General features: G+C 35.8%; 1 protein-coding gene across 3 annotated transcripts in view; it reads left to right on the plus strand.

Annotated features, from left to right (window-relative positions):
* The window catches only part of LOC131045291 (uncharacterized), a 203,998-nt gene that overhangs the window by 166,945 nt on the left and 21,091 nt on the right, over window positions 1-15,962 (plus strand). For all 3 annotated transcript variants that reach the window (XM_057978855.2, XM_057978871.2, XM_057978864.1), the window contains 2 exons: window positions 11,358-11,706; window positions 12,188-12,340. In XM_057978855.2, the coding sequence (XP_057834838.1) occupies window positions 11,358-11,706; window positions 12,188-12,340 (502 nt within the window). The remainder of the gene's footprint in view (window positions 1-11,357; window positions 11,707-12,187; window positions 12,341-15,962) is intronic.

A 15,962-nucleotide genomic window follows, 5' to 3' on the forward strand; every position in this document is an offset into this window, starting at 1 on the left:
ACACTTGGGTCCTTTCTGATCTCCCTCCAGGGAAGAAGCCCATCAGCTACAAATGGGTGTATAAAGTTAAGTACAAAGTTGACGAAACCCTAGACAAGTACAAAGCTCGTCTCGTTGCTCGAGGGTTCTCACAAAAGGAAGGCATTGATTATGAGGAGACTTTCCCTCCTACAACCAAGATGAGTACCATTCCTCTTGTCCTTGCCTTAGCAGCTCAGTTTGGTTGGAAAGTCCATCAAATGGATGTTAAGAGTGCATTCCTCAACGGTGAGTTGCATGAAGAAGTGTACATGACGCAACCTCCAAGGTTTAAGTTTGCTGGAAAAGAACATAAAGTGTGTAAACTGGTAAAAGCACTCTATGGCTTGAAACAAGCTCCTCGAGCTTGGTACATTAAAATTGACGAGCACCTCACAAATCATGGCTTTCAGAGGAGTCCATTTGATTCTAATCTATATGTCAAAAATATTGGTGATGATATTCTTATTCTTGTTGTCTATGCTGATGACCTCATTATCACTGGTAGTTTGGCACTTTTAATCGAACAGATCAAGCAGAGTTTGTGCCAATCCTTTGACATGACAGACTTTAGACTTTTGCACTATTGCTTAGGTGTTGAAGTTTGGCAGACTGAAGGTAGTATCTTCATGTCTCAGTCAAAGTATGCCCACAGTCTGTTGGACAAGTTTTGGATGCAAGACTGCAAACCTACATCCACACCTATGGAGAAAGGGCTGAAGTTGACAGCCAAATCAGATTCACTTGTAGTGAATGAATCAACATTTAGGCAACTAGTGGGCAGTCTCATCTACCTTACTGCTACTAGGCTTGATCTTAGTTTTGCAGTGAGCAACATTTCATGCTTCATGGCAGTCCCCAAGGTTGATCATTGGGGAGTAGTGAAACGTGTGTTGCGTTATGTGAAGGGCACTTTTGATTTTGGTCTTCTGTACAACAAAAGTCATGATCCTAGACTCGTTTTTACAGACTCAGATTGGGTAGGTTTCATTGATGACAGAAAATCAACATTTGGGTATGTTTTCAGTTTGGGATCTGGTGCAGTCACATGGACTAGCAAGAAGCATTAGGCAGTGGCTTTTTCCTCGACAAAAGTTGAGTATCGAGGAACAGTTAAGGAAGCTTGTGAGGCAGTTTGGCTTCAGAGGATGCTTTCAGACATGCAGATGTCTCAAGTAGATCCTACTCCCCTTTATTGTGACAATCAAGGGGTGCTCAAACTGGCCAAGAATCTGGTCTTCCACGGGAGAACCAAGCATGCTTCATTGTCACTTCATTTGGAAGCTGGTTGAAGATAGATCGGTTCAGTTGCTGTATGTTCCAACGACGGATCAAACAACAGATATCCTCGCTAAGTCTCTGAGCCTGGACAGGTTTATAAAATTTAGGGGGCAACTTGGTGTAGTTGATAGATTGACCATTAAGGGAGGGTATTAGAATAATATCTTTTATATTTATTATTAATGGTCAATTATGTAATTTATTGTACATATTAGGTAGTTTCTATTTTTCTTCAATTTATGATTGTTTCGTAATAGAAACATTGTCTTCATGAATGCTATATGTACATCTCAATTCTTTTAATAAAATTATCGCATTTCATGAACATGACATGCCCTAAATCATAGAAGCAAAAATCTGGAAAAAATCCCGATTTATTGCAATTTCCAAAAAATCAGACATCTCCACAATTTTTTCCCCAATTTATAGTAAAAATCGTTGGTTTTTGGTCAATGATTTATAATAATATAAAATGATTCTGCAAAAAATCTCATCAAAAATCATGATTAATCTGGCAAAAAATTGTGTCCCTTTCCCACAACCCACGAAACCTTGAAATGTGCCCAAAAAATGATAAAAGGTGGTCATGCAATGTCTTCCAGCAGCGAAATTGTGATGGATTTGGTTGGATGGCTTCTTCAGCAAAATTGTGATGGATTGCAGATACAACAGTAGAAGTTATCGAAGGCCTAGCAACCAAGTATGTTAAAAAAAGATAACAACTAAGATTTAATTGTGACTCAATACACTGTCTGCAAATGCTATAGTGATGTCAATTAAAGTTTTGTATTGATTTGTTTGACTTCCTAGAGTTGTGCCATTTGATGTTTTTAAGTCTTTGATCTTTTAGAAAGGTCTACTTTACAGAGAAACAAACTCAAATTTTATTAATTGCTAGTTACAAATTTGCCAGGTTACAACAAAGTTAGAGCTTGACTACAACATTTTCTGCTCTCCTAATTTGCATGTACATATCAATTCCAGATTTAAATGTCTATTTAGCTGGTCTTTTCTGATTGCAAGAGCACATAGCTCAATTTTGAAAAATTGGAGATTTCAAGTTTCAAGAGATCATATGTTAGGTTTTTACTCTCATTATATTGGCAGGTTTCAGCTTGGAGCCTGTCTGCAAATGCTATAGTGATGTCAATTAAAGTTTTGTATTGATTTGTTTGACTTCCTAGAGTTGTGCCATTTGATGTTTTTAAGTCTTTGATCTTTTAGAAAGGTCTACTTTACAGAGAAACAAAATCAAATTTTATTAATTGCTAGTTACAAATTTGCTAGGTTACAACAAAGTTAGAGCTTGACTACAACATTTTCTGCTCTCCTAATTTGCATCTACATATCAATTCCAGATTTAAATGTCTATTTAGCTGGTCTTTTTTGATTGCAAGAGCACATAGCTCAATTTTGATTGAAAAATTGGAGATTTCAAGTTTCAAGAAATCATATGTTAGGTTTTTACTCTCATTATATTGGCAGGTTTCAGCTTGGAGCCTCACTAGAAATAGACCAACAAGACACATCATTAGAAAGAAAGAGTAAGAGAGGGTAACAAAAACCGTTTTTGTTACACTTTGTAGGGCCTATCTTCTTAGACTCAGTTTCATATTTACTTTTGATTCAAAAGGGAAATGTTTGGATCAAGATGAACCATTGCCTTTCTTTCTTGAAGGTAAGCATTTCCTTTATTTTCCTCTCTTTTTATTTAATAATAGCTACTCTTTCAGCAACTTACCGCACAATCACCCTACTCGCAAACCGCCTACATAAAGATATAATGGAAGCATTTGATGACACTATATATAACCAAAGTGGATAAGATAATTTCTGTCAGTAAACAATGTACAGAGTAAATAATGGTTTTCATTACTACTTTTTAAATGGAATATATCTTTGCCAGGGCTATAATAATTCTTAATTTTAATTTGAAAACTTGCTTTTTTGCATGTACATTTCTGCCTTTTTTGTGCTCATAATCGAACAGACAATATCATGTTTATGGGGTTAAAAAAGTAGACTTAGTTTAATAGAAAAGTACAATGCTAAAGGGCGCTAGATTACAAAACAGTAACTAAGGATTCAACTTAAATAAATATGAAATCTAATTATGGGGTGAAATAGTTAAATCACAAGAGCAACGTGAAATAGTCTTGTGAGGGAAGGACTTCTCAAGAAAGCATGTAGCTGTGTAATGCAAAGAAGCAACAATCGGGATTAAATCGCGCTTATTCCCAATTAATCGGGAATTAGATATTTTGCCGATCAATACCACAAAATCACCGGTTTTCGTTGACTGTCCTAAACAATTTTCAACAATGTTTTCCCGTTTAAATTGGGAATAAATCGCACGATTAGTCGCGATTTCCGTCGTGGAGCGAAAAAAACCCTAATATCGGCGCGAAAATGTGTGTTTTTTCCTTTATAGTTTGCAATGCGGTAGGGTTTTCCATATCCAGGTTTTGCAGACTAAGTTTGACACACTGTTGGTTGATCGCGCGCGCTGCTGGGTGCGAGAGGCCGCTACTTGCGAGGTGCGAGAGGCATATCTTCCCAAAGTTGTTGCTTACATATTTTCCCGACAAAAGCCAGGCTTCTTACGCATTTTGCCCACAAGTATTTACCCTATTTCTTTCCAAAAATTTTTACAATTTTTTTCCTCAAAATAAGTTGTAGATAACTAGATATTAACAACGTATATTAATTTCTTTTTCACAGATAAGTTGTAGATAACTAGATATACCGTATATATGCTATTACAATGTTTTTATCAAAATATACTGTTAAAATTTGATATACAGTAATATACTGTATATTTTTTTATACTGAATATTACAGTATAAAATATTACTGTTAAAATATACAGTTAAAGTATATACTGTATATATTTTAACAGTAATATACAATATCAAATAATATACTGTTAAAGTCGTTGGTGTTTTTCTTGCAACTCTCAGTCCTAAGGATTTCATCACATTCCAAGGTGGGGATAAAACCTTCAATGTGGTCTCTAAACTATCAACAGACTAAGGACAGGGAATTCCAACTGCACAAGGCTCTCACAACCTTCTTCACTTCAAGCTCCATCGTACTCAGGAGGGTGTTCCTATTTTGGGTTTGCGCAGATAATAACCTTGCAACATCTCAATCTATCGGCCTACGAAAGATGGAATGTTCTCAAAGACATAAGGACATTACATACATTGCTTTATATTCGAGCTAAATCCCATTTGCTTTGCCTTCGAGAATATCTGAGAACACAGACTGAAAAACTAAAAGGGGGAAAACGAGTAGGAAGGAAATTGGTTATGGAAATGTTTCTGAAACAAATCCTGGATTGCAATAGGCCAGTGTCTATCCCAAGGCATAGAGTCAATTCTTTAGTCACAAATGCAACTTAAACAGTAACTGACTTCGAACTAATGAGCTTTTCAGACATTAATGCCTTACATTAATGCAACTCCTTATGCTGTTACATAAACCATTCTTGTTAATCCATAAACTATTTCCTAAGTTCACAGTGATTTGCATATAGGCTTTAGTTCCTTCCTTGAAGGAAACCCATAAACACAATCACACCTTAACATGGAAAATATCAAGACAAATCAAAACATCCTTAACATTTTGATTCATATCAAAATAGAAAATACAAATGGAGACAATTTTGCAACAATATAACAGTCTGCTCATTTACTAATTGAAATTATTGCAAGATTTGTACATTCATTCCCTCAAGAATTTTCCTCCAGCGAAGAGCTATACAAAGTCCTATTCTACTCGCCCAGAAAATGAAAAAAAAACTCAGAACCCCTAATACAGCCTTGGTATTCCTTTTATAACATAAAGAATGCACAAGCTACAAGCTGTTTACATCTAGGATATTCTAAAATTGACACGTTATCCCTTTGTGAAAAATAGACCTTTCACTGGTTCCAGAAGAGACAAGAAATAGCATGCGCGTCCTAATCGCTTGATGGAGAATAATCTTCTATTGTCGCTTAACTGTTTTGAGCCCTGCCAGCATCGCATGGTGACTGCTTACACAGAGGCAAGTTAGGCACCCACCTGACTAGGAAAAGAGACCGCTTAATTAGCAGAGGAGCTACACAACAAAAATATTGGAGCATCCCTAAAACTAGAGGAAGAGCTCTCAATCCTAGCGTGGCGGCAATAACAGTGGAATTAGGAGCTTGTAGATGAATATTGTAAACAGGGGAGGGATCGCAACTTCCATAATCTTGCAGCTTTGTTCCAAAGTTGCATTTGAACTATCCCCCTCCCTCAATACTCCTATTCCACACCCCTTTCATTGCCTTTGAGCCACTTGGTGGTGTAGGTGAAATTGTGGACAACCCTTGAAAGGCTCCTTGCGACTGAAAGGGCCTTTCAAGTCCCCTTGGATTGTCCAACACAATTTCAAGGCCTCTTGGGTTGTAAAACAGTCAATCCTAATGATCTCCATCCAGTATCATAGAACTTGAAACTCATGAATGCGCAGTACTGTTCTGCAAATGAAAATCCCTCTTCTGCAACCATCTTCATGCTAACATGCAAAATCATTGTGACAACTACTTGTAGTTTACTACTCTTATATAAAGATTTTGGGATTACCCAAAATAACTTACGCTCATGTAATTACACATGCACGCTACTTTTCTTGTTTTATGCTTTTAAAACCATCCCTAATTCTTCTCCACCGCTAGTTTAGTTGTCTTTTCTTTTCAAAAACACCGCCAACTATATCCATGCAGTTTCACATTGTCGTCGCTTTGATCTCTTTGTCTCATCATTTGCAGACAACTGAAACTTATCATGGACGAACGATTTTGCCGTGATCTTCATGCTTTCTGATCACACATTTCACACCTTGAAATGCAGTGTACTTTTATTTCTCTCGTGCCAACTCTAGTTTTTGCTATTGACTTGATTACTGCTTGCAACCTTTTGTACTTCCTGACTTGGCGCTTGAGAACGACGTGTGTCATTTGTTTAATATTCTCTTCGTATCTCAGCATACCATCTTCTTGAACTCCGGACTCGCTGAAATCAACTTAGGCACCTGACCGAGTGCCGAGTTGATAGCTCACATCCCATACAATCACCACACGGTCCACTTCTCTTTTACTCGGGGCTTGGTGAGACCAATCTGGGTATCTCACCGAGTGTCGAGCTGCCAGCTCAAACTTCATTCAACACACATTACCCTCCTCTCGCCTGCTCGGGACTTGCTGAAGTGGAAAAGACATTCCCATTGAGTCTTGAGTGGTCTTTAATTTTTTGCAACCTCAAAACTTAGAACCTACCTAACCGGAGAGTAGGGCCTTTCAAACGGCCACGTGTCCAACTCTTTGTAACATGACTCGGCCAAACTAAAAAACGTCTTCTGCTGAGTGTCGAGCTCTTTTCCGAGGAACACCTTTTGGAATAAACACGTATGTTGAATGGCCCCACAATGCACTAGACCCACCTCTTTAGGAATAGGCTATTTTTTCTCTGTATAAGTTTCTTCTCAGAGCAACGTGGACAAGGATCAAGGGCCGCCCTTAAAATGACATTTCTTCCCTCTTCGAATGGTGGTTATAATAAAATTAATGTTGATCAAGATGTTAAGTCAATAATTCAAAAAGAACCTTCCCTCCAATCCAATTTCAAAATTTTATAGGGTCCTAAAGTTCGTCAATGGGGTCAAAATTTCAGGGCTAACAAAAATATTACTGTTAAAATATATATAGTATATACTTTAACTGTATATTTTAACAGTAATATTTTATACTGTAATATTCAGTATAAAAAAATATACAGTATATCAAATTTAATAGTATACCAGATTTTAACAGTATATGTTAACAATAACTAATGTATAAAATATTGATATACTGTAATTTTATACAGTAATTACTGTTAAAATATACTATAATTACAGTATAAAATATACTGTAATTTCTATATTTTATACTGTAATGTATATAAATTACTGTATAATTTATTTACAGTATATTTTAACAGTAATTACAGGATATCAAATATTTTATATACTGTAATTACAGTCATTACTGTTAATATGTAACAGTGTAAAGTATTTGATATACATTATATTTTATAGTAGGGGCTATTTTACTGTTTACTCTAAAGCAAGTGTGATCTCCCTTCTTGATCAACAATTTACACTTAGCCCAATTGAGTTCTGCCTAACTCTTACAACATATTGATATGCTTCATATTAGCCCAATTCTGCTTCAATTGTAGTTCTGCTCAACTCTTATAACATATTGATATGCTTCACATTAGGCTAAGTGTAAATTGTAATCACAGCTCATTGAGGTATCTGGCAACAGCCTGCTCACCATCTTCTTGCAAATCTGCCCATATTTACAGGTTCATAAATTGTTTTTAAAACCTTTAACTTTTAAGTATTCTAACGCAAACATCTCTTTTTTTCTCATATTTTGAAACTATCCAAAAACTTTTTGTTGATAATCTGTTCTAAGTATTCTAAGTTCTAACTACAAACTCTATTCTCTTAGGGTCCTCTACACCCATGTTTACCATGTCAAAATATTTTTTGAGTTCTTGTAGCCAATCAACAAATAGATCACCTTCTAAATCCAAAACCTTGGCCTTAAATCTAATCCCCTGTTTTGAAATAATAGAAAATTCAAGGATGGTTTGAACTTGAAGAGTTGTTTTATAGAAAACTTATTGAATTATTTCCCATATTGTTTAAGAATTTGAATCCTAGATCAAAATTAGTAAGAAACTCAGAAAGACATGTGATGGTTTATGCTTTAGTGGCATTTTTTCTAACATGTTCAAACAAGCCAAAACCATCATAACTTGTTGCATCAAAATCCTCTACTCGACAATTTGATTTTCTCACTCAAAAGTTAAAGACCGAGTGTAATGTCTTTGCAGATCTGATTCTTGATCACAATGCCACGTCAAAAAGATTTTGCGTGGACACATTGCACAACAATTCAAGGTAGCACAAAGGTGAAGTGCAATTGGTGTCTAGAAGATATCAGTGGTGGAATTTATCGTTTCAAATGACATTTGTCAAAAGAACGAGGAAATAACACTGAGATATGCAAAAAATGTCCTACAAATGTCTTCTATCAGGCAAATCAATCTCTTGAAGGGAATGCTGAGAGTAAGGCCAAAAAGGCAAGAATTGGGGTTGAACTAGGTTGTAGTTCTGCAAATCCTAGGATGAACCATTTGGGTGAGGATGGTGAAAAATCCTAGGATGAACCAAATCGATGAACAAGTTTCTTGTTTAACGTGATGCTACTCTCTTTATATTTTGTAAATTTTAGAGGATATGCTCAAGGTAGAATCTTCATAGTCATCTTGTTCTTTCCCTTTCCCTTCTTCAATATCCATGATCTCAAAATGTACAACTAGGATGGAAAAATTCATAATGAAATGACCAATTCAAATTTGTTTCTTCATTTCTAGGCAAGAAGACCTTTAAGTTTTGGTTTAGGACTTTCAACACCTATATAAGGACATGGAGAGGATGAATTAGAGGGATAGGAATCTGATCTTTCAGATGTAAAGCACAATTCATGAGAGGGTGAGAGAGTAACACGAAGGAGGGATTAGTTGAAGTACTTGATGCGAGGGAGCACTAGGAAGATGGGAAACACATGGAGTGAGTTCTTCACACTAATGATTGTTTCTGAAATTCCAAGGAAAGCTTGAAGGCTGTGCATTTGCCACTTCAAATTGGTTTCCTTGGCCTTGAGGTTTCCAAGATAAATATGTGTCTCTTTGTGGTGCGATTTGTCTCTGTTCATTCTTATTATTTATGAAGTTTAATTCATCCTTCTATGCTTTGAACACACACTTTTAACTCTTAACTCAAGATGATTCTACTCACATTTGGATAAAAATTCTAGTAGCACAGCATGGGTGAAAATTATTTTTTGACTGTTGATATTCACAAGCATAATATTGTAGAAAATTATGAATCAAGCATTGTCATCTTGCATCTTATGTGGGAGAGATGATTGATCACAAGTTTTGGAGGTGCTCCATGGGCTTGGCTTCAGGCCGAATCTCTTTCAGTTTAATGGCTTCTTTGCTTTGGTGAGGTGTATTTTAGAAGTTTTTTTGTATTATTAGATTGAAGACCAAAAGTATTTGGTATCCTGTTCCTTTGAGCTTCTTGTGGAAAATGCAATGCAAAGGTATCTTTTGCGAGGATTCTTTGTGGCTCTTCAGAAGAGTTGTAATTTTCAAAATCAATTTGCATTTCTTCCCTTAAAGATGTGGACATTTTTCTGATTGGGGTATGTTGACAGGGGTTTTGTATCCTTGCATCCATGCATCTTTTTTGTTTGTTTGATGTGAGCTTTTTGGTTCAGTGTTGTATTATAAGATGTATTTTGAAATGAAACAAAATAATTGTTCTAAATTTATAATTTGGATAAGCTATGTTATTGAGAACTGCTACAGAGACTTGCGTACCCATAGTATTTTGGTAGTGGTATGGGTCTGGTTACCTCCTAGGTTTTAATATTAAGGGTAGCCAACTGTCATAGTAAAAATATAATTTAAAAACATTACTGGTCTGGGTATGACAATTATAATTAAATTTAAAAAAGAAAAAAAGAGAAAGAAGCTAAAATTTGAAAAGACAATATAAACATAAACATACAATTATTTTGCTGCTAGCCCTGCTAGTCCTGTTCTAATGAACCAATTTCTGAGTGGGTTAATAACTTAATCTCAATGAAGAACAATAGAATGATCTGTTCACGTGGTTATTTAATTTTTCTTTGACCATTGAATATTTTTCCTTTTTTGAAAGAAAAACCAATGTGACGATAACTTGTATCATAATTCATTTAATATTTTGAATTATCAAATCACCAATAATGTATTTTGTTTTTGTTTTGGGTGTTTACAAGTTTTATGTTATTTTGTATGGTTTTATACAAACCACATCATACATGGGGTCAAAATAAGTTGGTGAACCAACGTACCTAAACCCTGCACCCATACCTGAACCTGTAACTTTAAGGATTCATGTTGGGTTGGAAACTGTTGGGATCAACGATTGCACCTACCATCTCCATTCTTGCATATACAATTGAGTTCATAATTCATATATTGGGAGTTATCCATTCTCAAGTCTGTGAAGTATCATATGTGAGGTAGATTTTAACATAATAGGGGCCATGTACATAAGAAGGATTATCAATGTCCTATTTGTATGCATGTGCCTGTGTGTGTTTTAAGTTTTCTGTTGCAAGAGTAAATCACCATATTTTCTTGCATTATGTTTTTATGAAATATCAACCATGAGAACACTTTTGTGCTCTGTTGAATGTGATTTGATTTTCACCTACCACATGATTGATTATGGATAGTGTAGCTAACTGTGATTATTTTTGTTGATTCTGTTGGGGTAAAATTAGGTATTGTATTCACATGCAACAAATTTATTAGAAGTAAACACAAGTCAGCTAAACTGTATGTATGTTTTTTTCTTACAAGATTGTATCATGTTCCTTCTCTGCAGAAAACTGCATTGTATTTCAAAGGAAACAAACAGTACTAAACACCAGGCATTGGATGTTATTTTTACTGTTTTCCTTTTGGTGGAGATCAGGCATCTCAGAATAAGCCCAACATCAGTAGATGCAATTCAATTTTCAATAGATAGAATTTACAATAGGCTTAAGTATTTATTTCATTCAACAAACTCTAAAATTCAATTTCACAAATTTAAGAAGTAGGTCAACATCTAACCTTTGAAATATCAGACTAATCTTTCAGTTTTCTAAATGTTTTCATAGCAATTTCTTGAAGGTAACATTCATTTATGATATGTTTCCATAGATGGAAGTGTTCCGAGATGTTTTAGCAGGCTGCATTGAGAAATTGTAGCTTGGTGTAGTTGAATTGTAACTTCTGTATTCTTTTTTGTACTCTAGCAGTTTTGGTGGTTTTGATGATACGTTTCTGGTTGAAGTTGTTTAGGAATTTTTAAATGAACTTGCCACTTTGTTTCTGTCTTTTTGGTGATTATATTTACTTTTATCTTTCAGGTGCTCAACCATAGTGGAATCAGTAGCTCCACCACCACTGCCCACATCTAGTTATCAAGCTGAACCAAAGCTGCAGAAAATGCGAATCCAAATTGGGGGACCACTCAAACAGCCTCCCAAACAACAGAATATTTCAGATTCTACAACATCTGATTCTGTCTGGGGAAAACGTTTTATGGTGCCTGATTCAAATCCAATTTTGAATCTTCAAAATGACTGTTCCAATGGAAGTGAGAATTGCCAAGTTGAAGGATTAATTGAGGTGATTGTTCACTGTACCAGTGATTTTGAGACGGTGTCTAAAAAGGTTTATATGAGACTTCGGCGTGTTCAACTATTAGGAGTTCAGGTACTTCAAATTTGATGTCCTATAATTTCCTTTTAAAATAGCTAGACTTATATTACTAATCAAGGTTTGTATTCAATATTAAGTGGTATAACTATAAAGAATATTGTTTCCATACCTTACTCAGCAAGGAGAGAATCTAGGATTTGAATGCCATATCAATAGATATAATAACATTCCAGGATTGCTAAAGCTGTATCTTACCTTACGCATTTTAGGGTACCCTTAAATGCTACCCTGTATCTTACTGATCAAATGAACACTAAAGCTGAGAGTTTAGGTACAGTTAAGAAGCTAAATGTTGCCTTCTACATAGCCACTGATTGTCAAAGTGTGCAATTCTCCAATTTAAAGAACAAATTATACCGTGAAAAAATGAAAAATTCTCTTCTCACAACTTGTGTGTATATAACGTGGCTGTGAATATACTTCTCAAACTAGATTTTAGGTTGATGTGGCTAACTGAACTCTCTTTTCTCTCCAGGGTGCTGGCAAAACTTCTTTATTCTATGCATTGCTCGGACAGGGAAAAGGAACAACAGCAGTTAGGCATGAGGGGATCCTCCCTGATATTGAAGTGCATGAAGGTATAAGTGGAGGTGTTTGTTTCATAGATTCAGCAGGAGTAAACCTTCAGGTATGCAATCTCTTAAGAATAAGTCATCTTTCTGCAGTCATGATAAGGCCCTCATAGATAAGACTGTCTTGAAATTAGCATAAATGCAATCATGTTGTGGTTTCTTGATCTCAGTATAATGTTCTGTTTGTTAAACTTATTTTCTTAGCAGCTTTTTACCCGTTCATGCTAGTTTGTATCAAGGAATGTACTTGCAATTATAGTTGCAAATTTGGGAATCAATCAAACACTACCAATAGCCCTTGGCTTAACCGTGTTAGTTGTGGTCTTGCATATGGCCCAATTCATTAGCTTCTATATAATGTCCATAGTTTGTCCACTAACAAAGAATTTTCTCCTTTTCCCCATATAGAGGTTGGTGTTTTAGAGATTGTACACATAATTGGTGAACCTAAAATTAATTTTAGCCCCTTGATAATTGTTTTTACTTTTAGGAATGCCTCAATTATGTAAGGGATAAGATATCCTTACATAATTGGTGGGACTCATATGAATCTTATCCTCCCTTTGATTGTATAGTTTCGCAAATTTCCCAATTGCCTAAGGGATACAATATTCCTTGCATGATTGGTGAATTTGAATGAAATCTCACCCCCTCATTGGTGGGTTTGTTTTTGCTTTTCCTTTAGGTCACATTCTAGTTTAAGGCAAAATTTCCTCTCGAATGGAATCTCACCCCCTCATTGGTGGGATTGTTTTTGGTTTTCCTTTAGGTCACATTTTGGTTTAAGACAATTTCCTCTAGGTGTTATTTCTCCTAAAGAGTAAAGTTTGTTGTTTTCTAACATACTTTCCTTCCAATACCTAGCTAAATCGCTACTTATAAGATCCCCAAAGGCTACAATTAAATTCCCATAATAGAAATTGTAGACACTTAAAAGTTGTCCATGTTGACTTGGTGGTCAGCACCTCTTTTAGGGTTTGCGACATGGCTTAACCGCCTCCCATGGATCTGGGTAAGTTTGGCGTTTATAGCGGGCATTGATAGCTTGTGATGAGTTGAGACATTAGCATATTTTTATCCTCAGAACTCTTAAGTTTTTCTCATAATTTGATTTACATAGTAGTAATGAGGTATCGGAAGTTTACTATATGTATTTTAGATGTTAGCCTGAACCTATTAAAACATGTTTTGTCTTTGCCAGTTTATTCCTACAACCATGTTATTCATTCCTGTTGCCATGCGGATTGTTTAGGCAATATCATGTGTGAAATTAATAGATGTTTTGATTAATTAAAATAGATGTGTATGTTCTTGTATGTTCTTTCTTTTTGAGATTGCAGGAATAAATTGATGTTGTTGGGAAGGATCTCCTGTCGCGCCAGTTGCTGTAGGAGATATTTAAGGAGGAGACTGAAAGATTGAATCAGCAGAAATGCTGATGAGCGTAAGGAACGGCAGAGAAAAAGTAATTGCGCAATGTTTACTGATGTCTTACTCAAGTAGACATTTGTGTTGAAAATACCGCCACGATGTGTTATGACTGTGGTTCGGTTTAGATTCACATTATCGATGACTTAACTCTGGTTGTTTCCTTTCTTATTTAGTTATCCGCCTCTTCTAATTGGCGTGATCTGTGTAATAGGAAGTAATTGTTTTCTTTTAAATAAAGGTCTTTATCTCTTTTCGTAGGTTAGATAGAAAAGAGAGAAAAGAGAGCAGAGGATTTTAGAAATAAAGTTACAAGTATTTTGTTTTTCTTTTGATGTTGAATCATGTAATGACTTCCGAAGAACAATGAATAAAAATATGTTATTCTGAGCACTTAGAGTTGTTTTTGGGAAGCGTGGAATCACTCATCCAAGGGGGCCCACTTGGTGAGTGTTCCTGTGCCTTTGTTAAGATTAGTTTTCTTCTTTAGCTACAATAGACGTTCTTGCATTGACTGTTCTTGCAGCCATTGGAAACATATCCATTGACTGTTTCTGCAGCCAAACCAAAACAGAGTAATTTCTGTTTAGCAGCATTGAACTTAACCAGTATTGCTTGAATGAATTTATGTTAATGCAGAAGTTTTCCTGTAGCCTTTCAATAGTTTCAATTCTTGCTTATCTTTTTCTTTTCTACATAGATGTTAGTTGATGTAGTAATGCAAGGTACTATTGCAGGAACTTAGTGCATATATAGTGTAGACCCATTTCAAGTATTACGTCCCTGGGTTGACAATCAAATGAACATTAGCTATGGAAATAGTGACTTTACCAAGTGAATGTCCAAACTTCGGGTTGAGACTTCAACTAGAGTTATTATTCTTATTGTTGGGTTGAACATTTTTGGCGTCGTTGCCGGGGATGGTGTCAAACTAAGAACCTGTTATGGTTATTGTCTTTTTAGTTTTCAGTTAATTGTTTTTCTGGCATACCTGATTGTTCAAAAAAATTTATGAACCTGCATGCATAGGCGAAGAAGAGATGTTCTAGGTAGATTTCTACCCAGTCATCCTAACCATGTAGAAATTAATTCCCCAGATATAAATCCTTTTGCTGAACTTTATCAAACCCCAGAGAACTTGAACCACCCTAAATCTGAATTTCCTGAAGGCAACCTTCATTTCCTTTTTGGACCACCAGAAGAAGAATTTCATTTGGTAATCCCCCCCACAAGTCCAATGCAAGAAAATCCACCTCTTGGTGGGAATAATCCACCCCCACCTTTGGACCCAACATTTGAGTTCCCCATATCTGATCAACATGATAATACTTATCTCAAGAACATTCCAGCTTCCTCCCTCCCTAAATTCTATGGATTAGTGACAGAGGATCCAGACACATTTCTGTTTGAGTTTGATGTTCTTTGTAGGAGTTTTGATTATACTACAGATGCCCATAGACTCAAAATATTTCCTGCCACTTTGAAAGAATCATCTTTAAGATGGTTTATGAGTTTGAGTAGTAGCACAATCAATACATGGGACGAGATGAAACGATTGTTTCTTGCAAAGTATAAGACTATTGTAGAGGCACTGATCGCCATGGGGATGATATTTCTAGAATGACACGGAAAGAAGATGAGAGTCTTGAGGATTACCTGGAAAGGTTTCTGTTTAGTGTCAAAAAGTCCAAGCATAGCACTCTAAATGAAGATTCCCTCAAGCTAATATTTGTAAGAGGAATCAGTGATGAATACACTGATGGTTTGGATCTTATGGGAGGAGGTGACATTACACAATCTACATGGAATGAAATAGGACAAATTTGTAAGAAGTATTCTAGATCAGCTTCTAAAAAAAACAGGCGTTTCAAGCCAGGAGTTCCTTCATGAACATCGAGTACTGGAGTTTCTAGAATGGAACTTAGCCATTTGTTGAAGGACTTTAAGGAGGACATCATAAACAATATGGCTACTCAATTGGATACACTCTCAGCTAAGAAGAAGCATGAAGAAGCTGATGCATTTCTTGCAGAATTTTGCCCTCATTGTAGACAAAGAAAAAAGGATTGCAGATGTAAAATGGTTGCAAATCTTAAGGTTCCTGACTTAAAGCCAATACAAGGTGAGGATGAACAAGTTTTCTTTGTTGCTCAAAGAAGGCCAAATTTCCAAAGACAAGGTATGCCTCCGGATCCACTTTCTTTTTCTGGTTATAGTGAAAATTCTTATGTACCAAATAATCAATGGCAA

This window comes from Cryptomeria japonica, chromosome 3 (genome assembly GCF_030272615.1).
Source record: "Cryptomeria japonica chromosome 3, Sugi_1.0, whole genome shotgun sequence".
NCBI classification, from domain to species: Eukaryota; Viridiplantae; Streptophyta; class Pinopsida; order Cupressales; family Cupressaceae; genus Cryptomeria; species Cryptomeria japonica.